The sequence below is a fragment of the Melanotaenia boesemani genome, chromosome 19, assembly GCF_017639745.1.
Source record: "Melanotaenia boesemani isolate fMelBoe1 chromosome 19, fMelBoe1.pri, whole genome shotgun sequence".
NCBI classification, from domain to species: domain Eukaryota; kingdom Metazoa; phylum Chordata; class Actinopteri; order Atheriniformes; family Melanotaeniidae; genus Melanotaenia; species Melanotaenia boesemani.
In genome coordinates this window covers 27,590,705-27,616,325 of record NC_055700.1, presented here as the reverse complement: position 1 = coordinate 27,616,325, position 25,621 = coordinate 27,590,705, and the positions used below count along the sequence as shown (strand labels likewise).

Here is a 25,621-nt window from a genome sequence, read left to right as displayed (position 1 = left end):
TATTTAATAATAATGATAATAATGATATAAACATATAATTTCATATACTATTACAGAAGCTACTCCATCTGCAGGAATGTGGTACCAAACTCATGAAAACAACTTTGCATAGAAAGTGTTGACTTAGCTAAGAAAATAACGGTTCATATTATCTGCATGATAAACCATTGAAGTCACATATGAAAATAGTCATGTTGTAGTCACAGATGTGTACGATCATGTAGAAAGGCAAAGATTCAAAAAATATTCAGTAACCAAAACATCAGAATATCAGTTTAGATGATCCCTGCCAAAGGGAATGTGTAACAGTACATAACCCGGATATGAACAAATGATTGATAGAAACTTTAAGATTAAAATAAATAATAATGTATTGTACTTCTCCTGCTCCTGATGTGAAATATTTTGATAATACTGACCAAGCAGACATGAATATATATAATTTTGATAACAAAATACTTAACTACAAATGTTTGTAACTGGAGAGATGTATAAATATGTCCATCAATATATATGTATTTCTATACACATATATATTTTTAACAAAAGGTGCACTTAAATAATGTCATCTAGGAGATGTGGGGTGCCAACCCAGTCTAATGTCCTGGGCTCTGAGGCAGCCATTATCATGCACATGAACTGTTTGCCAGTCCTCTTATCAATCGGATAAACAGTCGTGGGTGTGAACCTTCTGTTACTTTCCACAAACTCACAGAGTTGCTGATACACCTGTGGGTATTCATGTCGAAGGAAAACTCCTCGAATCCTTAACTCCCGTTGTATATTGATAAAACAGATTTCCCGAGCCTTCCGACCCTCCTCTCCCTCTTTGTCAATATCTGCTGTTCCTGGGGGTGGAGTAAGAATCAGCGTTTCCATGTCACTCTCTTTCTTATGAACCTTTCTCTCTGGGCTAAATGAAGCCAGTGCAACCTTTGCATATTTTCTAACGGTTGGAGCTTGGTTCCTTGGTGATGGGCCGTCGGGCAACTGCTCGCCGACAGCAATGGATACATTCAAGATGAAACATTCATTGGGATCATACTCTCTACCAGCTTCCTGCAGCTCCTTACAGTACTCACCAAGATTGTCCTTGAAGCTTTCAAGCTCTCGGAGGGACAGGTACGTAGGAGACATAAGTAAACTATCCAGGCCATACTGCAGGAAGTTACTGGATGACGCAGGATTTGGAAAACCAAGAAAGAGAACTCCCCTACCTCGAGAAAGGTAGCCGACCTTGGCGATACGGGAGAAGGCTTTGTGGACCTCAACAGTCTCCCGGCAGTGTTTGATGATGTGTCGACATGTGCTTCCAATTCGTCCATACAAGCAGCTTTCTTTATGAATGTCCCAGTCCTCCCTGCGACAGTTCCTAGAGCAGTAATAGGTGTAACAACTGTGGCAGGATTTAAAGTATAGGCAAGCGTTGAAAAGGGTCTCTGTTCTCCGGCATTTGTTGTTGGAGCACATCATTGTATCATCCTCATCTGGGCTTTGATCTGGAGAGCATTCCTCTGCACTCTTCATTGCATCACTTGCTCCATCCATATCACAAAAAGCATCAGGATTCATTTTGATTGAGGTTGGTTGCTTGTCTAGAGGAGGTGGTTCCTCAGTACCTGCCTGTGAGCTTTTCCTTGATAAAGATACTGCTTCCTCTTCATCTATTAACTTCTTTAGTTGGTCCAGAATGTCCTCACTTGCTCTCCTGCTGGGGGGTTTGTAATCAGTCACAAGATCTGCCAGAAGCTCGTCAAGCTGTTCAAGGCTTTGCTGAAGTGTTGTATTGTCATGTGTCTTCTCTTTGGTTGAGCTTTCAAAATCATGCAGAGACATTTCAGGACCTTCGGTGCTTCTGGAGTCAAGAATATCCCAACTGGCAGAACGTCCCTCAACCTTTTTAATAATCCCTGGTCTAATGTCATTATCAGTGATCGTTATCTCAGGCGTGACAAACCATAGCTTACTTGTGGTACTCTTTGATGTCTCTGTAGGGCTTTTGTCAATCAGTGAGTTATCAGACATTGATAAGGCTGCATAGCGTCTTGGCGAACTAGAGAGATTGACTACCACTGGTTGTGGTTTGTCACCTATGGCTGTGGAAGGCTTTCTAGAGTCAAGAAGATCATCATAGCTCTGACCTCTCTGGACAGGGAGGGGTTGTTCCCTTTCTACTCGCGAATTGAGAATATTGTCCCAAGACCTGGAGTAAGATTTGGAATCTGTGCCAATTCGTTGCGGTTCTACACAAGGGTTGGCATACCACGAAGTTAGCACAGGCTCTTGGCGAACTCTGGTGGGAGTGACTTGAGATACATAAGAGGCAGGATTGGTAGAATAACCAGATGCATCTGATCCATACCAGTCCTCTGTTTGTGGCTGAACGACTCTTGCATGTCTTCTGCCCTCAGTGTAGTATGCTCTTGCTGGGACATGGTGCTCTGGTGGCATTGCATACATGTCGCTGGAATAATAAAACCTTGGCGGAGCAGTCTGAATTTGATATGACCTAGGATCATCACCATAAAATATTCTTGTTGGAGGTGTCCTTATGATGTATGGCCCTGGTTCATTTGCTGCATATGGTTTGGGGTACCCTGTCTGCACAGAGTATGAATAGGGCTCCATCTCAGGATAGTATGGTCTTGCAGCTACAGCATGCACCATTCGAGTCCTTGGATCTTGCACATATTGCACTTTTGGAGTATATGCTTGTCCAGGTGTGTAGCGTTCATCATGAAAATACGAACTTGGTTGTGGAGGAGCGGTAGTAACATATCTCCCTGGGTCATCTGCATAAAAAAACTTGGTTGGCACATTAGGACTGGAGTGAGCTCGGCGTTCCCTACCATAATAATTACCTGAAGAAGGCATTCTTTGTAAGGGAAGCTCCATTTGTTGTAGGTAACTATTTGGCATGCTGCGAGAATATTGATAAGCTTGCCTGCTTTCTGTACCCAATGAGTCAGTGGGAGTTGGGGTTCTAGAATAGGAGAAATGACGTGGCACGGTAAGACTCCTACTTCCTGAACTGTGCTGTCTCTGCCAGGGTATGTCCATTTGAGCTGTAGCTTGTTTCTTTCCTGAATGATGTACAGCTGCATCATCCGGCTTTATGTCCACTCGACACCTGACATGAGGGCTAGTTGCTGGTTTTTCCAGACCTCCATCTTCATATTTATCAGAAGTATTGTGAGGCGAATATCTACTGCTGTCACCAGTTTGGGGCTGCAGCTTAATGGGATGGACATCATGCATATGAGCTCTTGTTGCTGCATAGGATGACTCTCTACGTGGTGATACCTCAGGTCTCCATCGAGAGTCTCTTGGAGCCCTTTGGGACTCTCTTCCTTTCCTGCCTGAAGATGATGATCCTTCAAAAGACACAGGGGTGAGGTTGGTCTGGACTCGAGGAGCACTTTTTGACCTGGTCCTTCTTTTATGTTCAGGGGCTACCTCACTGATCATTTCTGTAGCCACTGACTGAGGAGTTAATCTATGGCTAAAAATGTCTGGAGCAGAAAAGCGGTATCTCTGCTGGCGTCCCAGAGCATTCCAGGCAACATCTGGGTTGGCCGCCTGCCTATCAGCCTTTCTGTATGGGGACTCCATTACGTATTTTTGTGATCTGGGGTACTCCAATGACTTATAGTCAAAGGTTCGGCAGTGCCTCTTACTGACTTTGCTCTTACTGTCCTCCAGTGTGCTGTAATTTATGGAATCACATTGTTTAGAGGGTTGCAAGGACCTGTAGTGTGAAGAAATGGGAATCACTTTTATATCTTGATGCACAGTTGATAACAGTATATCAGGCGGGTCTGTGCGTGTCATCTTAAAGGGATTCCTTCACTTTCCTCCATGAAGTTGCTTTAATGTTGATATTGCCTGGAGGAGCAGACAAAACATTTCAGTTAGTGACATTTCTTAGGACAATTACATTTTTTGTGCATAAAAAAATGCAAATATAGAAAAGAAAACTTACTGACAATTTATTTTAACTGCTTAATGCCCAATGTATCATACATACCAATTCTGCGACCTATTGCATCAGTTTAAGGTAAAAAAAAATTTAAAAATTTAAAAAAAGCTCAAAACCCTTTTATACAATCTGATGCTTATCTTCTGCTCCCTGGTGGATACCTTTTGAACTACAATAATTCTGACATGTCACATGGTAATACATAGTTAATACATGCAAATGATTTTATTTAAAAAGACTTAAATAATAAAGGTTTATCGTTTAAATTTTTTTTTTTTTTAATTTTCTGCCCATTATTTCCTGTGTCAGGCATTAGGGGGTTAATCTGCTCTTTCATAGAAACATTAGGTATAATTAAGTTTAGCAAATGATTGTTGGTATTTTTCAATATGACAATATAGGGGGTTGTTAAAAAGAATAATAACAAATTGGTACTGCAAATTTAGCCCAACAAATTAAGCAAAGGTCTCTCCAATTAAAAATGTACAGGCATACCTTAGTTTATCATAGGACAAATATGTTGTCAATTATAATGAATTAGTATGAATTCTTCATGTTATTAATATAATTGTATAGAATATTAATGACACAGAAAATTATTTCAATGTAATATTGTCGCCTATAGTTTAGACATTTAATTGCAAATTAACTCTAAAATTATTTAATTTTATAATTTTTTCATATTTTACCTAAATGAAAGACTTAAATGCAAATATACATGTTATTATTAAATATACACTTGAAAGGCACATGGAAAACATGTTCTTTTAAAACATTTTCTTTGTAATAACATACAAAACCAAAGTAAATTCTTTTTTAAAACCTAGAAAACCATGTAAAAATAATGGAATGATATGTGAAACCTATGTAAATGTTATGTTCCACCATAAAATAGAATAACTTCTTTTAAAATTCATGTTAAATGAGCATGAAACACATCTAAACCTGTGAAACCCAGATCATTTCATGTGAAACTCATGCATATACTATTGTGGAAACCCCGTATAAATTCTCATATGAAGCCTAAATAACTGCCCATGAAACCTACAATTATTAACTTACAGAAATAATTTGTCAACATGTGTGAAACACAGAGCCGGTCTGAGGCATAAGTGACCTAATCGCCTGCTAAGAACCCCGTCACCATTAGGTGGCCCCCGAAAGCAGTTAGGCTTTCAAACAATTTTTTAAAATAATTTTTTCATTAATATTAATTTTAACATGTGAGTGATTATTCAAACAGCAGCTCCATACTCTACAGCAGAGATCACTAACAAGCAGACCGCGTTCTGGACCCAGACCCAGAACCGGTCCCACATGGATCCGGAGTTAAAACATTCTATTCTATTCTATTCTATTCTATTCTATTCATTTAGCAGACGCTTTTATCCAAAGTAACTTACATCTGAGAGTAAGAACAACAAGCAAGAATTCAAACAAGATGGGACATCATAATTAAATGGTAGCCAGACTGCTGTGAGTTCAGTTGGACCCAGGTGCTGTCATGTAGTGCTAGAGGCAGTGCATATAATAATTTTAAGTCATTTTGTTTAAATACAAGATCACGATTTCATCGAACAATATCAACATGGGCATAAGTGCATGCAGCTTATTTAGTACTTAGCTGAGCCAAAGAGCTGGACAAATCTTTCTAACTCAATTCTGAGTAGAAGAGTTAAGCTAAGTGCGGATTTTCTCCTTAAACACCTGAGTCTTTAGCTTGCTCTTAAAAGTGGATAAGGACTCTGTGGATCGAATGGAGTTAGGTAGATTGTTCCACCACCGGGGGACAACAGAGGAGAGGGAAGAGTCTAGCTACTGATCTTGCACCACCTTTTGGTGGGAGCACTAGGAGTCTTTCACTGACAGAGCGTAACTGTCGAGAGGGAGTGTAGCTCTGGATTAAGGAGTGAAGGTAGACTGGAGCCATTTGGGTTATTGTTTTGTAAGCCAGAAGCAGAGCTTTGAATTTGATACGTGCTGCAACTGGAAGCCAGTGAAAAGCAATTAGCAGCGGAGTGATATGAGCTTTTTTGGGCTGGTTGAAGACCAGACGTGCTGCTGCATTCTGGATCATCTGCAGAGGTTTAACTGAGCATGCAGGCAGGCCAGCCAGTAAGGAGTTGCAGTAGTCAATGAGTGAAATGACCAGAGCCTGGACCAGGAGCTGGGTCGTGTGTTCAGTCAGGTAGGGTCTGATCCTCCTGATGTTGTAGAGAGCAAATTGGCAAGACTGGGCAACTGAGGCAACATGGTCCTTAAAGGTCAGCTGGTTGTCTACCATGACACCAAGATTCCTGGTAGAAGACGTAGGGACAAGCGTGATAGAGTCAAGCTGCATGTTTATCTGTGGTGGTAAGGAAGGATTGGCTGGAAAGATAATAAGCTCTGTCTTGGACAGATTTAGCTGAAGGTGGCGATCCTTCATCCATGCGGAGATATCAGCATGGTGATATCAGCATGGTGACATCAGTTGTGTCATCAGGTGGGAAAGAAAGGAAAAGCTGAGTGTCATCTGCATAGCGGTGATAGGAGAAACCATGAGAGCTAATGATGCACCGAGTGAGGAGGTGTATAGTGAAAACAGCAGAGGGCCAAGCACCGAGCCCTGAGGCACCCCTGTTGTTAGCCCTTGCAATCTGGACACTCCCCCTCACCAAGATACTTTGAAGGATCTTCCTGTGAGGTAGGACATGAACCATGAGAGGACAGATCATGAGATGCCAAGCTCAGAGAGTGTGGAGAACAGTATATGATGGCTGACCGTGTCAAAGGCAGTAATGTCCAGCAGTATAAGGACTGAGGATTGACCAGCGGATCTGGCAAGCCGTAGGGAATCGGTAACTGCCAGGAGAGCAGTTTCAGTAAAGTGGCCTTGGCTATAGCCAGGCTGGTATGGACCTAACAGGTTGTTGTCTTGGAGGAACTGTGAGACCTGACTGAAGACGGCACGCTCTAGTAGTTTAGATATGAATGGAAGCAGTGAGACCGGCCGGTAGTTTCCAACCTGGGCTGGGTTGAGTGTGGGTTTCTTCAGCAGCGGGGTAACCCGAGCTTGCTTGAAGGCAGAGGGAAAGACATCGGATTTAAGAGCAGTTTTGATTGTAGGTAGAATGCTCTGCAGGATATCGGTAGGGAAAGGATCAAGAGGACAGGTCGTGGGTTTTGAGTTGACTAGAAGTTTAGAGACTTCGTCCTCATTTAGAGAGCGGAAGGAGCAGAGTGAGGCACCAGTAGCTGGTTTGGTAAGGCTGAGTTGGTCAGGCTCAGTGAATTGGTTACTGATGGTAGCGACCTTTTCAGTGAAGTAGGAAGCAAACATTTCTGTAGTCAGCACACTGGGTGGCTGAGCAGGTGGTGGAGATAGAAGAGAGTTAAACACCATGAATAGTTGTCATGTGTGGGGAGCATTGTGGATCTTGTTCTGATAAAAAGGCTATCTTGGCAGTCTTTAGGCTGGATGTGAAAATTGAAAGTTTTTACCAGTACTCAGACAAGTCAGTGTGCAGTGGGGGGACGGACAGGTCGGCTGTGGAGCAGTTTCTGGTCAGTGCCAAGTCAAGAGTATTGCCAGCTTTGCGTGTTGAAGGAGTCTTTACCAGTTTGAGATTGAAAGAGTAGATGAGAGCCAGAAAGTCAGTTGCTTGTGGTTTGCCAATGTGAATTTTCATGTCTCCCATGACAGTTAGCGGTGTGCCATCATCAGGACTGTCAGAGAGAATCATGTCCATTTCAGTTTCCAAAATACAAAATCTGACAGGGTGCTTTTACTTTAACTGGCGCAACTTTTGCAGTCTTCACAGTAGGGGTAATGTAATGCATGTGAGGTAAGCCATCCCACTTGATGTACTGAGCCAATCAGTATGTCAGTTTCCTGGTGTGGTGGTAAACTGCCAGCTAGATAAAACAAAGCAAACGACTGCACCAGAAAGAAGCAGCAGAGTTGCTAAATCTGTTTCTTTCAGCTACTTTGGGCTTGTTTTTCTGTGAAGTGTCTTGCAAATATCATCAGTTGCAGGTTTTTGGGCCTGTTTTTCAGAGTGTAGCTGTTCATTGCAACAGTGAAAATGCCTGCGAATAAATAGGAGATGTGTAAAATATATACAATGTAGAGTAGATAAGAGAGAGTATTGGAGGGGTCATCATGCAGCCCCTCTAAACACCTTCTTATCTGTGAGGCTGATGGATCAGTTTCACTAACAACATGAGGAGGAGAAATCTTTTATTTGTTGTAGGTCTTACCCCAGGTCTTTTTGAGACGAGTCATATATGCCTTATTTTGATTAAAGTTTTAAAATTCAAATTATTCAGTGTTTTCATTGTACATACAGACTGTATAAATTAAATTAATTAATTAATTAGTTTACCAGCTGAGTAACCAGATTACCAGCTGAGTAACCAGTTTACCATCTGAGCAACCATTTTTCATCTCAGAAAGGACTGGTCGGGTATTTAGCGGGCCGCTGCCTGTAAAGGAGAATTTAATGTTCTCCACAACAATATGGCTGAAGCTTCCACCACCGCTGTACCTAAAGACAAACAGTCAGCGGGAAAAGTGCAAGCACATGTACATTTCTTTATTTGCAGAATTATTTATAGATTTTTAAAATATTTTTTATTACTGTCACTGGTTTGTAGATTTTTGTTTAGATTTTTGTTTATTTCATTTAGAGAACTTATGAATGAATTAAAGTTTTAGTGATTTTAATTGCAGTTCTAGTTGTTGTAGGTCTTTATTGTCGCACATTGCCTGTTACAATTTATTTAAAACCAAAAGTTATAAAGCTGTTGGCTTGTTTATAGTAAATACATTTTATATTTGTCTATTTACTTTTAGTGGGTCAGTATCCCAGCTAGTACAACATCACTTTGAATTAAAAATGTAAATCAGTCTTAGGCCACATTTTTAGCTGAATTACCATTAGGGTGAAAAAATGCCTGTCTGATAAAAGGATGCTGTGAACAACTGCTATCACTGTTTATGTATTGCTTTCTCTGAGGCCAGCAGGGGCAGTTGCTAATCTGTTGTCTTTATCTTCCATAAACTTCATCACTGTCCATTACAATCTAACATCAACAGAAAGTTCTCACTTCTAGTTTTATAAGAGAAAACATAATGACAGATTAGTAAATGAAACAAGTTTATGATAGGTGGGTGAATAATAACTCACATATACTAATGTGAAACCATCACACATGAAACCACATTGACTCCATGTGGTTTTGCACATATGTTTACATTCATTTACATAATTAAACAACATGTGAAACATGTATTTTGCACATTGAAAACATGGTTTGGAAACATTTCCATGGTAGTAACATCACCCACATAAATTTCTATGTGAAACCAATACAATTAAATGTGCAATGTGTGAAGTTCATGTGTTTTTTCTGTAAGGTTTTCAGTGAGGACCTCAAGAAGAATTGCCTCTCTTCTGATTTTATTATGATGCTGACTGATTATATAAATAAATGAATACTTGAATTAATTTGCCTTGATAGAAAAGGAAGCTTAATCATCAATCTATTTTTATTTAGCACTGACCCACATCATGTTGTTTCAGTCTCCTCACCTCCAAAAACACTCACTTCCTCCTGAGTCTTTGATAAGAAGAATTACATCTAATATTTTTCTGATGTCCTTTTTCATAAAAAGACTTTTATTTTATGCCTAAAATAAGTTCCTCTAAAGAGCTTGAACCTGACGTTGTCTATGGAATCAAAAGTGTGCCAAAATATAAATACATTAATCACATTATTAAAACACTTGTTTTCATGGTTTGTTATTTAACAGCAATATTATATATGTATATTAGTGCTGGGCAACGATTAAAATTTTTAATTGCGATTAATCACATGACATGCTGCAATTGATTGTGATTAATCGCATTGTTATGTGCAAAATGTCTCTTTCCTTTAAAAGATGGCCTACAGCTATAAAAAGAAAATGCAGTAAGTTTTGGTTTACTAACACTACATCAGGGGTCTCCAACCTGCAACTCTGGAGCTGCAAGTGTCTCTCTGGACCTTCCACAATGCCTCTAAATACGTGGCTAAAATTCTTTTTTAAATCTATCTTTCTTGTCATTAGGTTGGAAACTAGGCACTTCTTTTTTCTTGCATCATTTTCCACAATTATCTACATCCCTTAGAAGAAGGTCTATTTATCCTTTTTTTTTGTAAAGGTTTTATGCTTTTCTTTATTTTAAAACCTAAAAATGGAAATAAAAATGTGGTTCTTCAAAAATTACAAATATCCTATGGTGGCTTTTCATTAAAAATATATATTAAGTTGCCTTTTTAAAAAGTCTCGTAACATTTGCAGCTCTAAAGGAGTTTTATTTAGATGGCTGAGGGAAAAATGGCTCTTTGGATTGGAAAGGCTGCAGACCCCTGCACTAAACACATAAACAGGTTTAGCAGCAGTTTTCTCTTTAGACAGCAACAGTTAAAATATTTCTTCATATATATTTATAAAATCAAATATTATGAGAAAGAAGGATGAAATGTTCAGGATTTACTAACTAAAAGGTAAAAAGTCAGCAGGATGAATTTAAAGCTGTGAAGCTGCTTCCTTCTAAACACAGAAGGAACAATATGTGATGAATATCAGCATCAGGTGAACAGACAGAAAGCAGGATGAGAATCTCACAGCTTCTAGATGGTGAGGAGAGAGAAATATTCACAATATGCACAATAACTTCCATCCATGTACCTTCAGTGCTTCAGTATCCAGATTTTTGGCTTATAATTTCTCTAAACTTTCATTTTTAGCTTGACTGCAACTGCAGCCTCGGCTACCGGGAGTTAAGGGGTTAACATCTCGTTTCTGGGTGTAACGTCAGGTCTGTAGATGTAACTATAAACATGTGTGGTATCCACAGAAAGTCCAGAATCTCAGCTACCAGCTCAGTAAAACCATTTCTGTCACCAACAAACACAGTTAAGACAACAATAATTAAAAGACCAGGTACATAAAGTCCGAAAAACATGTAAACACAGATGATATCTCCCCATGAACACGAACAAATGACTCCTCTACTGAAAGCTCACCAAGATTCACCGAACCAGAGGCAGAAGAAGTCCCGATTTATGCTGCACATTTGTAAAAGTCAGAAAGCATGTCTTACCTTTACTGTCTTGCATAAATAAAAAAAAAAATAATAATAAAATTTAAAGTTTCTCATTGTCTTTTGGGAGCAGTTTTCCGTCCAAAAATCATGATGTTCTGCCATTTGCATGGGTTTTGACAAAGAGAAACGTCGGTTCTTCTTCTTTCTTTTTTTGGACAGAAAACATCTTCATTTTAAAAAAACCTGCTCCCTCCTGATTACATCAGATGCACTGCTGCAGCAGGAAAAAAGTTAACTGCGTTTTATATATATATATATATATATATATATATATTGCAGATAATGTGACCTTTAATCATTTTTAGACAATAATGTTTTTTTAATGCTTCTTTTTTTCTTAATTATATCGTACAGCATCTGCCTCATCAATTTTGCCACTTCCTACTCAACTTGAGGGTAGAATACACAAGTAGCAGTTGCAAGCAGTGCTTGGTCCATTTTATAACGTTTTGTACCATTTGTGCATTTTTTCTGCAAATGTAAGTTTTTCTGTGACATCGGCTTTGACGTCATCAAGTATGTGGCTGTTCCAAATATAGAATGAGTGTACTCGCATCCTTCCATCTTCAGAAGTTTGTACATCCAAGTCAAACTTGTCAAGGCCGTACAAGCCAGTGCACAGGTACGTTAAAGCTCTGAATGGTTTAGGACCAAAATACATCAGTGACCCATTATGAACCTGCCAGAACCCTCAGGTCATCTGGTTCCAGTTTCTAATCAGTTCCCAGAGTCAGAACCAGACATGGAGAAGCTGCATTCAGCTTCTATGCTCCACATGTCTGGAACAAACTCCCAGAAAGCCTCAGATCACCTCTGTTTATTTAGATCCAGGTTAAAGACCCACCTGTTCTCTCCTGCATTTCAATAGTTTTTATTTAGGAGTCAAAATCTACATCTGGTTCTTTTAAGCTAGAATCATGTTTTAATATTGTCTTTAACTTTATTTCTTCCATTTTATCTATTTTATTTTAGCATATTCCTTCTGCTTTTATTTCATTAATTGCATTTCTTTTAATATTTATTTATTTATTTTTTATTAATATTATTTTTAATGCACTTGTCTGCATCTGCTGTAATGATTTATGTAAAGCACTTTGAAATGTCTTGTACATGAAATGTGCTATACAAATAAATTTGCCTTTGCCTTTACGTTCTAAGAGTACTTGGTATTGAGAAACAATAAAAAGTAAACATCAATCTTGTTTGAACACTATCTATATTATTATTATTATTATTATTATTATTATTATTATTATTATTATTATTATTATTATTATGATTATTATTATTATTATTACATGCAACTAGCTTTAACAATTGTTCATTTTTTATATTCTGATGCGACTTCCAGCAGGATAATGAACCATGTCACAAAGTTCAGATCATCTTCAACTGCTTTGTAGAACATAACAATGAGTTCACTGGACTCCAGTGGTCTCCACAGTATTTACAAGACATATCTAAAAATGGTCTGCACACGTAGAGACCACACACAAAGAAACCACACGCATATTTAATCCTGACCAGGTTTGAGTTTCTGAATAAGACACACCTTCACTGTTTCCACATCTGTGGAAGGAGAAATGTCATCTTCACACACAGGAAGAGTTTGTGTCAGTGCATCGAAAATTCAAAAACAGTCTCTGTGCCAGCAAAAGAAACCTGAACCCATTCAGAAAACCAGTTTGACTTAACATAATAGAAACGTTGATGCTGTTAATCTCAAGCTAACAAAGCATGTCGTTTAAATCTAAAAACATATCAAAGATGCTAACTACATCCAGAATTGTACTACATTTCACAATCACCATTTAGTTGACACATCTTTTTCTCCCAGTTTACTAAAACAGCGATACAACCACTCCCTGCAGGTCAGAGCCACCAGTGACCTAACATCATGAAAGGAACCTGGAGAACCTGGAGAGAATCCATCCATCCATCCATCTTTCCATCCATCCATCCATCCATCCACCCGTCCATCCATCCATCCATCCATCCATCCATCCATCCATCCATCCATCCATCCATGCACTCATTTATTTCCTATATCTGTTTACTCCAGTTCAGGATGATGGACAGCAAGAGCCTATATGAGTCTATATGAACAGGAGGAAGTGCAGTCATCCACCAACCGGAAAGTCGGTGGATCGATTCCAGGCTTCCCTTGACTCCAGAACTGCAAGAATCCACCAGTAAGGTATTGGAGGTGAAAGTTCATCTGGAATGTTGCATGCAAGACCGTAACCACCAGTAGGTCCAGACCTCCTCTGACCTCAACTGTGGTCTGGACCTCAGTATTTTTCCACTGTGTGCATAATAAAATTAATCAAATAAATGCTTTTGAGCAACATGGTTATCTGAGAAGACTTATTAGCAATGATGTGCAGAATGATACTAAAATATCGATTCCTGCCATACCAACCCTATTTATGTTTTTTAACTGATTCCCAAACTAAATCTTCTTCTTATATTAATAATTGACATTAACTTTGACACAATGGGAATAAACTATCAGGATAGATCGGAACTACTTCTTTTGCCGCCTGCCATTGTTGCATGCAAAATAAGGCACAACGTCGCATCAGCGCGCCGCTCACTCACTGATCAATCAGTCCGAAACACTGTCATGTGTGGAGACACAAACAGCAATAACATGCAGTTTGATGTCTGGGAAGACCACAAACCCCCTGAAACATCTGGGAACCAACCAAAACACAAACAGAGGTGATGAAGGTATATAAGGAGGAGGAAAAGGAGGAAGAAGAGGGGGACAGGTGCAAGACAAACATCACTCTGGAGTCCTTTGGTGCTGCAGGCAGATACTATCAGATACAATCCAGGTACTATCAGTTACTATTCAGAAACTATCAGATACATTCTAGACACTATCAGGTACTATTCAGAAACTATCAGATACATTCTAGACACTATCAGGTACTATTCAGAAACTATCAAATACATTGCAGACACTATCAGGTACTATTCAGATACTGTCAGATACTATCCAGACACTATCAGATACTATCCAAATACTATCAGGTATGATCCAGATACTATCAGGTACTATCCAGATACTATTCAGATACTATCAGGTACTATTCAGATACTATTCAGATACTATCCAGATATTATCAGGCACTATCCAGATACTGTTCAGATACTATGAGGTGCTATCCAGATACTACTCAGAAACTATCAGGTACTATCCAGATACTATTCAGATACTATCAGGTACTAACCAGATACTATTCAGATACTATGAGGTACTATCCAGATACTATTCAGATACTATCAGGTACTAACCAGATACTATTCAGATACTATGAGGTACTATCCAGATACTATTCAGAAACTATCAGGTACCATCCAGATACTATCAGGTACTATCCAGATACTATTCAGAAACTATCAGGTACTATCCAGATACTATTCAGATGCTATTAGGTACTATCCAGATACTATTCAGATACTATGAGGTACTATCCAGATACTATTCAGAAACTATCAGGTACTATCCAGATACTATTCAGATACTATCAGGTACTAACCAGATACTACTCAGAAACTATCAGGTACTGTCCAGATACTATTCAGATACTATCAGGTACTAACCAGATACTATCAGGTACTATCCAGATACTATTCAGATACTATCAGGTACTATCCAGATACTATTCAGATACTATGAGGTACTATCCAGATACTATTCAGAAACTATCAGGTACTATCCAGATACTATTCAGATACTATCAGGTACTAACCAGATACTACTCAGAAACTATCAGGTACTATCCAGATACTACTCAGATGCTATTAGGTACTATCCAAACACTATTCAGATACTATGAGGTACTATCCAGATACTATTCAGATACTATCAGGTACTATCCAGATACTATTCAGATACTATCAGGTACTATCCAGATACTACTCAGATACTATCAGGTACAATCCAGATACTATTCAGATACTATGTGGTACTATCCAAATACTATTCAGATACTTTGAGGTACTATCCAGATACTATGAGGTATTATCCAGATACTATTTAGATACTATCAGGTACTATCCAGATACTATTCAGATACTATGAGGTACTATCCAGATACTATTCAGATACTATCAGGTACTATCCAGATACTACTCAGATACTATGAGGTACTATCCAGATACTATGAGATACTATGAGGTACTATCCAAATACTATTCAGATACTATGTGGTACTATCCAAATACTATTCAGATACTTTGAGGTACTATCCAGATACTATGAGGTACTATCCAGATACTATTCAGATACTATGAGGTACTATCCAGATACTATTCAGATACTATCAGGTACTATCCAGATACTACTCAGATACAATGAGGTACTATCCAGATACTATGAGATACTATGAGGTACTATCCAAATACTATTCAGATACTATGAGGTACTATCCTAATACTATTCAGATACTATGAGGTACTATCCAGATACTATGAGGTATTATCCAGATACTATTTAGATACTATCAGGTACTATCCAGATACTACTCAGATGCTATTAGGTACTATCCAAATACTATTCAGGTACTATCAGGTACTATCCAAACACTTTTCAGATACTATCAGGTACTATCCAGATACTATTCAGATACTATGAGGTACTATCCAGATACTATGAGGTATTATCCAGATACTATTTAGATACTATCAGGTACTATCCAGATACTACTCAGAAACTATCAGGTACTATCCAGATACTACTCAGATGCTATTAGGTACTATCCAAATACTATTCAGGTACTATCAGGTACTATCCAAACACTTTTCAGAAACTATGAGGTACTATCCAGGTACAAAGGAAGGAAATGTGTAGCTGTTGGAGACGTGTAACAGTGTTGGTGAATTTTAGGAAAGTAATTTCCAACGTCTGCAAGGTCTAGGTGTTTGTGCTGATAATCAAACAGGAGTTCCCTGCAATCTTAAAGCTTCCCATGTTGTTCAAATGTGCAGTAATAAATATGGCAATGATAAAAGTAATAAAATAAATAAATACTACAATAAAAATCTGAATGAGTTCAGAAGTTCTGAAGTGATCATAATGATATGCCCCTGATTTTGATCACATCATTTCAACATGCAGTACATTCTGATTTACAGAGAGCTGTCATTTTGTCAGCAGCTGAACAGAGTACTGCAGAGTACTCTGCAAAGACTTCAAACTAAGGAAGGTGTAAATAACTTTTTAAAATGTTTTTAATACACCTTTGCAGGAGAGATGTGGGAGAAGACAGGAAGTTCAGAGGGAAGTAGAGAGCACAAAGAAGAGGACAGAATAGATGAAGAAAAGAGACCAGACATGAGAGAGAGGAAGTGGTTTGTGAGAAACATAATCTGCTTCCATTTTAAATAGATTTCGTGCTTTATTTTGGTCTCTTGAGATGTGTGGGCCATGATGGGTGGTGGACCTCGGTATGTCTAAAACCCTGGCTACGGCCCTGGTTGCACATATTATAAGAGGAGGAGAATCAGGGTGGGGCGTTTGTTTCAGTATGTCAGTGACCTGAGCCAACTTAGGACCCCCCCCCCCCAGATGGCACTTCAAAAAAAAGAAATGAATGCTATAAAGAGGGATGACAAAGAGATGAGATGGTGTATAGAATAAGAGATACAGAGAATAGTAGAAGGATCAATAACAGGGAGAAGATAGATGGGGGATGATGGAGGGAAGAAGGGATAAATATATGAGGGGTGGAAGGACGAATGGATGAGGGAAATGGAGGGCACAGAGAAGGGGTGAATAGATGAAGGGAAGGATAGATAGCTGGATTATGTAGGGAAGGTAGAATGAACAGATGGTGGGAAGAAATGAAGAATCGATGAAGGAGGGAGGGATAGATAAGTGAAGGATAGAGGGAAGGAAGTATGAATAGATGACGGAGGAAATAAGGGCTGGATGAACAAGGAGGGAAGGACAGACAAGTGGATGGATAAAAGAGGGGAAGAATAAATGAAGGAGGGAAGACAAAAGAGGACAGGAAGAGTGGAGAGAATGAGATTAACAGATCTAAGTCAGTGAATCAGGTAGAAGAAGCTCACCAGGTGATCAGAGGTGTAGAGGAGGCGTGGCCTCTGAGTGGAGGCATGGCCTTTGTGTGGAGGCGTGGCCTGAACCTGAACCAAAGTAAACAGGTGAACTTGAAATAGTCCATCAGAGTCCAGTGAGGATTCACATGGTGGATCGTTCCTCTGATCAGTGACATAAACATCTGGATTTGGCTTCAAACTGAAAGAAATGTTTAATGGATCCTTCTTCTATGGATGTGTACTAGTTTTCCGGTCAGTGAGCATGGTGAGCTGTGTTTTTCATGGTGCATTGTGGGTAATGCACTGCATCACTGCACCAGTGGAACTAAAAACATCAGAGTCCCCAGGCAGAACTAATCTCTCTCCTTCAGATTTACCCTCCCCCAGCATGAGCATGGACTCCCCCACACACCACGGATGCATCATGTCGTTGGATCTCTCTCTGCTCCTAGTTTCCAACAACAGGAAGTAAATCATCTGAAATATTTAAAAAGCAAAGCTGTGCTGAGTTGACTGGTGAAAACATTTATAATCCCAGTTTTTAAGTTCAATATTCACACGCTTGAACATCGTTTTTAACTATTTAATGATGAAATTTAGCCAACAGCATGTCACAATCCAGCCAAGTTCAATTGCTATTCCTTTTCCGCTTGTGAGGTGCCACTAGCGGACATGAAACCAGCACTGTCCGTCATCTAATTAGAATTTTCCATCAGGGATTCATTTTAATGAGTTAAAGCAGCTGATGTTAGTAGATCCCCATGTACACACTGCTTTAGTCACGTCATAGAACATTAAAAGAAGACTGATGAAGACTAAAGAAACCTCATGAACACCACCTCCATGTACAGCATCACATGGCTCAAAGCTCTGAATTTACCCACCCTTTCCTTCTCAGGATGATCCCTGTAGGTAGGAGACAGCACTGAATCAGACACCTCAACGTCTGAAAAGACCACGTCCCAACGTACAGTCTACAGCGTTGGTAGGCTCAGCTCTCTGTGTCGCTGCTGGGACGTACAGCGCTTTCCTACCGGTCATGCATCTATGACGACAATAAAATATTCTAATTCTGTGTAGAAGGAGGTGGAAGAATATGCATACATTATGCAATATATTCACCAGCAGACGGCTGATTGTCATCTTGGAGTAATGTATGTAATGTACAAAGACAAGATAATACTGCAGATCATAAATATCTGGTACATGCCACATAGCATGCTACATGAAATAGTTGCAGTGAAAGACAAAGCGGTAATACTGAAAATGAGCTGTGTTATGATTCAGACAGAGCTGAGCTTTGTCAGTGTTCCATGACCCAAAGCTCTGCAAAGAAACTCGCTGCAAGTAGGGGGTCGAATAACTGGGCCTTTCAAGCCGGAGAGAATATGAAACTGTGTTATTTAGGTCCCCCTGGCCACAGGCCAAGTATTACCCACCATAAATATAAAACAGACCTTATTTTCCTCTTCAATGCTACTATAATCAACCAACAGGAAATATATATATATATATATATATATATATATATATAGTAGGGCTGTCAAATGATTAAAGTACAGCTTACAAATTAATTAATCATGATTAATCACCATTTGTGACTATGAAATATGCCTGTTTTTACTGTTTTGTAATGACAGAAAGAGCCAGTGCTTACAAATATTTAGAGTTAACTGACCTTCCTTCCCTTAGGTAAATGTCAGATATCCAAGGGTCAGTAAATGTCTACCATGCTCTGGATCAAAATGGAGAATTCATTCAGCATTAGTTCACCAAGCTGGAGATAATGGTGATAATATCTGTCAAAAAACACCAGATGTCAAGAATCAAGATTCAAGAAGTCTTTATTGTCATTATGCATTCACATAACAAAATTTCTTTCAGCAACTCTCTTCCAAAAACAAATATATGCACCATAAAATTAAATGCAATTAAAAACACACTAACAATGAAAATGCTAAATTAAGAACACACAATAGTAGAGACACTAAAATACAGCGAATTAGACAAATAAATAAATTAAAAATGAGGTGTGCAAATATATGCAGTTGTCAAGCTGCAGAAATGTTCCTGAGACAATGTGCATTAAAGCAAACGGTGCAAGTTGCATCTCAGACAGTCAGAGAATATTCAGGGGGAGGAAGGTGAGTCTGTATTTGTGATGGTGGTGAGACAGATTTCACAGCTCTGGGAAAGAAAGTGTGTCTCAATCTGTTCTTCCTAGTCCATATGTTTCTGTATCTCCTCCTTGAAAGAAGAGGCACAAACAGTCCATGGATCGGGTGGGAGGGATCGGCAGCCATACAGCCGGCCTTCTTCTGGACTCCAGATCTCAAAAAGGTCTTCCTACAATCTCCTGAGCTGTTCTCACCACCTAGGTGTCTTCTGTCCTCAGCTGTGCAGTTCCCATACCTCACACTCATTTCCAAACAGAGAATGTTCTCTATTGTGGCCCTATAGAAGTTTGTGAGTCCAGCTCGATTCAGCTTCCAGAGAAAGAAAAGCCTCTGTTGTGCTTTCTTTACCAGTTGTGATGTGTGCAGAGACCAGGTCAGTTCTGATGTGGATTCCCAGGAACTTGATGTTGTCCACACGCTCCGCTGTCTCCCTGTGGAAGTCTCTGTTCCAGAGGCATAGTGACGTGGCCAGTCCCAGGTCCTGGAGTTTCACTACTATCTTATCAGGGATCACGGTATTAAAAGCTGTGCTGAAATCCACAAATAGCATGCTAGCCTAGGTGTTGGTAGGCATATAATTAGTGCTGGGCAATGATTTAAGATTTGAATCACGATTAATCACATTATTACACCCAATATGTATTTCCCTTTAAAAGAAGGCCTACTTTTTGACAAAAATGTTAAAGAACTAACTAATGTTTTTGCATATAGATAAAATAACAAACGCAGGTTTTTAGTAATTTTTCATTTTTGTCATGGAAAAATTACATGACACAAAAAAAGTCTGTCCATCCTCTTTTTGCAAAAGTTTTATGTTTTTCTTTATTTTAAAATATAGAAGCAGAAATAAATATATGGTCCTTCAAAAAATAACAAATGTCCTATTGTAGATATTTATCAAAAATTATAAGTTGTCTTTTTTGAAAAGGTCTGGTAACATCTGCGTCTCTAAAGGAGTGTTATTTAGCTGGCTGAGGGAAAAATGTCTCTTTGGATTGGAAAGGCTGCAGACCCCTGCACTAAACACATAAACAGGTTTAGCAGCAGTTTTCTCTTTAAACAGCAACAGTTAAAATGTTTCTTCATATATATTTATAAAATCAAATATTTATGAGAAAGAAGGATGAAATGTTCAGGATTTACTAACTAAAAGGTAAAAAGTCAGCAGGATGGATTTAAAGCTGTGAAGCTGCTTCCTTCTAAACACAGAAGGAACAATATGTGATGAATATCAGCATCAGGTGAACAGACAGAAAGCAGGATTAGAATCTCACAGCTTCTAGATGGTGAGGAGAGAGAAATATTCACAATATGCACAATAACTTCCATCCATGCACCTTCACTGCTTCATTATCCAGATTTCTGGCCTATAATCTATCTAACCTTTCATTCTTAGCTTGACACCGGTTTTACGGGTTTAACGTCAAGTCTGTAAATGTAAACATCATGTGGTATCCACAGAAAGTCCAGAATCTCAGCTACCAGCTCAGTAAAACCATTTCTATCACCAACAAACACAGTTAAGACAACAATAATTAAAAGACCAGGGGGGTATTCCATGAAGCTGGATTAGTCGATAATTAGTTGATAAGTCTGGCTCATTTAAGCCAGAGTTCTGATCCATCAACGTGGTTTATTTGAATTCCCGCTGAGTAACCATGGGAACTTATGCACCAGAACTAGCCTGCTCGGGGGCAGGCTAACGTTCAAGCTTAGCTTAGCTGTGTCTCAAAGGTCTGATACAGACTCCCCCAAAAAAGTTCCATCTGGTAAAATGCTGCGCTCCTGCCACTCATCTAAACTGATAGACGGAGAAAGATATGGATAGATAATGACAGAGTTCCTTTTTGTTTACCATGGCTTGGTCTTTTATTGATGACTCTGCAGAGGCTTAATTCAAAGTGCATTTAGGCCACCAGACCCACGGGTTTTCAGGAGAGGACCCCCACCAGTAACAGTGGTCTCTGATGTTGTCTTGGTATCTGCTGTGCAACAAATTTACAGCTCAACACATTTAGAACAAACACATTTCTTCAAAGATACCTCCCACTCTGAAATATGTTCTTTTACTTTATTTCCACCTGCTGCAGGTACGCTTTGCTGGTAAGATGCTTCTGTTGATGTAACAGTGCAGGATTATGTAGATCACACACGATAATATATTCACAAAATATGATGATGCATATTGATTATTGGGTTCTTAATAAACTGAGCAGGGCCAGTACATGTTATACAGCAGTGACGTGCGGTCAGGTGAGGCAGGCAGTACTCTGCTTCACCTCAAGGGGGCGTAGCTGCATGCTGGTGGATGAATAGTGAAATAAGAAGCTCCTTTCGGTTCTTACAATGTAAATCTGACTCCAGAGGAGTCAGTGCCTCACCAGCCATGAACCTCACCGCACGTCACTGATCTCCATCAGCATCCTTTGTTCAGCTGCTGAGAAAATGAAGCTCTCGGCTTGCTCTCGTTTTCTGCAGCTCCTCTTTTCCACCATCCCCTGGTCAGGGCTTCCTACGTTCCTCAGGACCTCCTACATAGCCTGACTATGTAAGCCTCGCTTGAATTAGCCTCAACTAGATGCAGCTGAAATGTGTTAGTGGAACGGCTTGAGCCTTAATTCAGAGATGGTGTTCGTTCAGGCTTTCCTGGCTTTCTTTAGCTACATTCGTGTAATACCCCCCAGGTACACAAAGTCCAAAATAATATGTAAACACAAACGATGTCTTCCCATGTCCGCCTGCCGGCACGAAGTCCTGCAGGTGCAGAGGGACACCATCACCGCTACTAACCAGGTGGACAAGGAGCTGCGAGAAATGGAGACTGTCTTGACGGAAATTGACAACAATGACAAAAGTATTGTGTAAGAATAAATAAATAAATAAATAAAGGAAATCCACCTCTCGTGTGTTTCATAAGCGTTGCATCACTTCTAGACCTCCAGTCTGTCCCACTCTGCTGAATCTCAGAATAAATGATCAACGCTTACTTTTCACATCTTTTGTCAGAGTTTGTGTGGAGGTAGGAACATTCTCCCGCCAAGTTTGTTTTTTTTATAAATCCCAAAAGTTGACTATATTTGGTGTACACCGGTTTTTGTGCCTACGCCAGCTTTATAAATGAGGCCCCTGGACTGCAGCCTCCACATGAGTTTTGTCTGGGTTCAGAGCCAAAAGCAAGAAGTTTGAGAAAATAAAAAAAAATTGCTTTAACACGTGTGTATATATATTTATATATACATATATATGTAGTGATATTGTCACGTTAGGCATTGTTTACAACCGCGAACGGCACAACAACGACAACGATGCCGGACCTCCTGTTTGGTTTGTGCTGCTGAATCATTTTAAGTTATTTGGTGTCATAAAGCAAAACCTGCTTCTCATGAACATTTATGCCGACAGTGAAGACGTAGAGATGATTACATGCACCAGATAATCAGTATGCTATACATGTGGAGGGCTACCTAGAGATGCCTCTGGATTAGATCTGGGAGGACTGGGGCGCCCACTACAGGCCTGGCATGCACACTACTTCTCCGGTCCTATTTCTGTTTTCCAGCTGCACAGTTTTCATTCTGCTGTTGGCTAAAGGCTTTTTCCCCGAACACAGAAAGGGAAAAGTTTTGGGTTTTGGGTTGTGTAAACGGGGTCCACAAAGGCTGAGTTAAACACAGGCTGTTTTAGTTTCACCTCTATTCAGCTCGATCTCATGTTTCTTCAAAACTCTGTTTTTCTTGTTTATTTGGCTTTATTTCCACTTTATTTCAGATTCTGAAATTTGTTGCAGCATCATCTGCTACTGGACTACAGTATGGCTTCAAAGAGAAACTGCATTGGTGACTGGTCAGGAATAAGTGTTTACTGAATTAACAGTTATGATTGTATCCTGGAAGAGTTTACATCATTCACAGCTCAAGAATCTACATTTTCCAGTGATGTAAAACACATGTAGGTACTTGGAAGGGAGACATCTCCAGCCAACAGAACATCTGATACCAGCGGGTTGATCTTACCAACTGTAAGCTAAGTAAGCATTGAGGACAAGACTCAAACTCATAATGTAAAAAAAATAAAAACCATTTTCTGTATGAACTGGTATATTTTTACTTGGTTAACTGTACGTACTCAGAGTTGGAAGAGCGAGCTCCCACCCTGATGGTAAAGCAACAGTAACCAAAAAACAGCAAAGCCAATTTAGGCCAATCTTGTGTACAGCCGAGTCTGCTGTGTGGTGTCTCATGAGTTACTTCTACTTCGATTCGAGGAACAGTGGCTGCTCAGCGGCAATAGGATGAAATTTAAGTTTTTATTGATCAGTGTAGTGTTACTGCAGGATTAGATTTTATTGTTTTAATATTATGTGTTTTTTTGTTTTATTGGTTTTATTCCTGTGGAATAGCTTATTCTACTATTGTCCTACCTCTTATATATTTATTCTGATCATTGACGTCATTTATGAGTTTACTGTTGACTCTTGGCTGTTTTGTGTATTTTTGTTGTGTGTATTATGATTGCAGAACAGCTACGCTCATGTCCATGACCAATTTCCCTACGAGGACAATGAAATTATTCTGATTCTGAAGAAGCTGTATTCAAGTTAAAGGTCTGGCCTTCAGTTCAATTCAGCTTTACAAACACTTTTACAAACATAATCCATTTCAGTCCAAGTCGTTGTCATTGAATTATAATTCAATTAAAAGAAATCCATTATACAATAATACAATTTATATTTAAATAAAATCATTACTATTTAATATTAAATAATTTATCATAACTGTGTTCATAAGTCATAAATAATGACCTAGCTACAGAAACCAATGGATTATATCACATATTTTCTTTCACTCAATCCCCCATCCTGAGCTGTACAAGGGGACAGTGAAGAGGAAAACCTCCATCAGGACCAGAACCAGGAATAAAAACCTCCATCAGGACCAGAACCAGGAAGGAAAACTTCCACCAGGTCCAGAACCAGGAATAAAAACCTCCATCAGGACCAGAACCAGGAAGGAAAACTTCCACCAGGTCCAGAACCAGGAATAAAAACCTCCATCAGGACCAGAACCAGGAAGCTCATCATTATCACCACATTCTAAGTGATGACTCTTGAGTCAGACACCTCTTCTTCATCTACAAATGATCCTTTCTTATCCATGTTTATTCTCTGGAGAATCTGATATCCATCATGTTCAGTCCTGATTCATTATAATAAAAATAATTTATAATTAATATTCATTATTATTCTTTCATACACAGATATCTTCACCACTTTTCCAGGTCCAGTTTGAGACTTTTCATGAACGTTTTTTACTAATTTTGTCGTCACCAGTATGGTCCAATCATTTCCTTTCTTTCTACTTTCTCAGCCAATCAGGATGATCTACGTTTCTTTCTATCGAGCTGCATCAGATCCAGTTTAGGGTCTGGTCTCTGCAGCAGAACCAGTATAGGGTCTGGTCTCTGCAGTAAATCTGGTTCTGGAAGTCATGCGCCTTTCTGACCAGCTGGGGAGCCTGTTGAAGGCCGGGGAGCTCGTGGCTGCAGATGTGAGGATGATTTAAGGCTGAGGTGTGAGAACTGTCTCGTGCATCTGACATGATCATCTGGTCCCTGATAACTCTACAACCTCCAGCTAAGCTGCAGCTGCGGCTCGTTATTAGAGGCGAAAAGAGAAAAAAAATAGAAATAAATCTGTCTGCTCGCATCACAGCTGATGGTTTTGTCATGTCAGATGAAATAAACCTGCTATGAAATCTCTGCACACCGGATGGACGTCGCGTGAGGACGCGTAGAGAGCTAGCAAACTGCGTCTCCTGACCGCTGCATTAAGATCTACTGCCATGATGTCAGGGCTGGAGGACGGAAACACATTAGTCCAAAAATCAGCCAACAACGACAGAACCAAGGATGAAACGCTCACTGCATCCAGAACCTGCCCCCACCGCCCGGCACGCGCTGCACGCACCAAACGTTTCATGCAAATGAACAGAGAGCTGGTAGATTAGAGATATGTCAGAAAGCTGGTGGATGTGCTGCAGGATCGCATCTGATCGGAGTGTTTCTTACCGCATCAGCCCGGACTTCCAGCCGGAGCTCATCCATTTTCTGTCAGGGATGCTGTGGAGGCAGAGGACGCTGGTTTCCCAATGACGACACCGGACGTGTACAGAAGATAAAACTGCAATGTGCACCTTATTGGTCAGACTCGGAGGGTTTTTCTCTCCTCCTCCCTGCTTTTCCTACGCTGCTAGATGGTC

General features: G+C 39.6%; 1 protein-coding gene across 2 annotated transcripts; it reads right to left on the bottom strand.

Annotated features, from left to right (window-relative positions):
• ajm1 (apical junction component 1 homolog) lies at positions 1–25,621 on the bottom strand. 2 transcript variants are annotated; one of them, XM_041969154.1, is made up of 2 exons: positions 25,431–25,621; positions 1–3,885 (listed from the first exon to the last, which is right to left on the bottom strand). In XM_041969154.1, exon 2 carries the CDS (start codon positions 3,829–3,831, stop codon positions 556–558), a length of 3,276 nt encoding a protein of 1,091 aa, XP_041825088.1. In that variant the 5' UTR covers positions 3,832–3,885; positions 25,431–25,621; the 3' UTR covers positions 1–555. The 2 variants fall into 2 exon arrangements, with proteins under 2 accessions (XP_041825088.1, XP_041825089.1); XM_041969155.1 differs by lacking the exon at positions 25,431–25,621 and adding an exon at positions 11,113–11,137.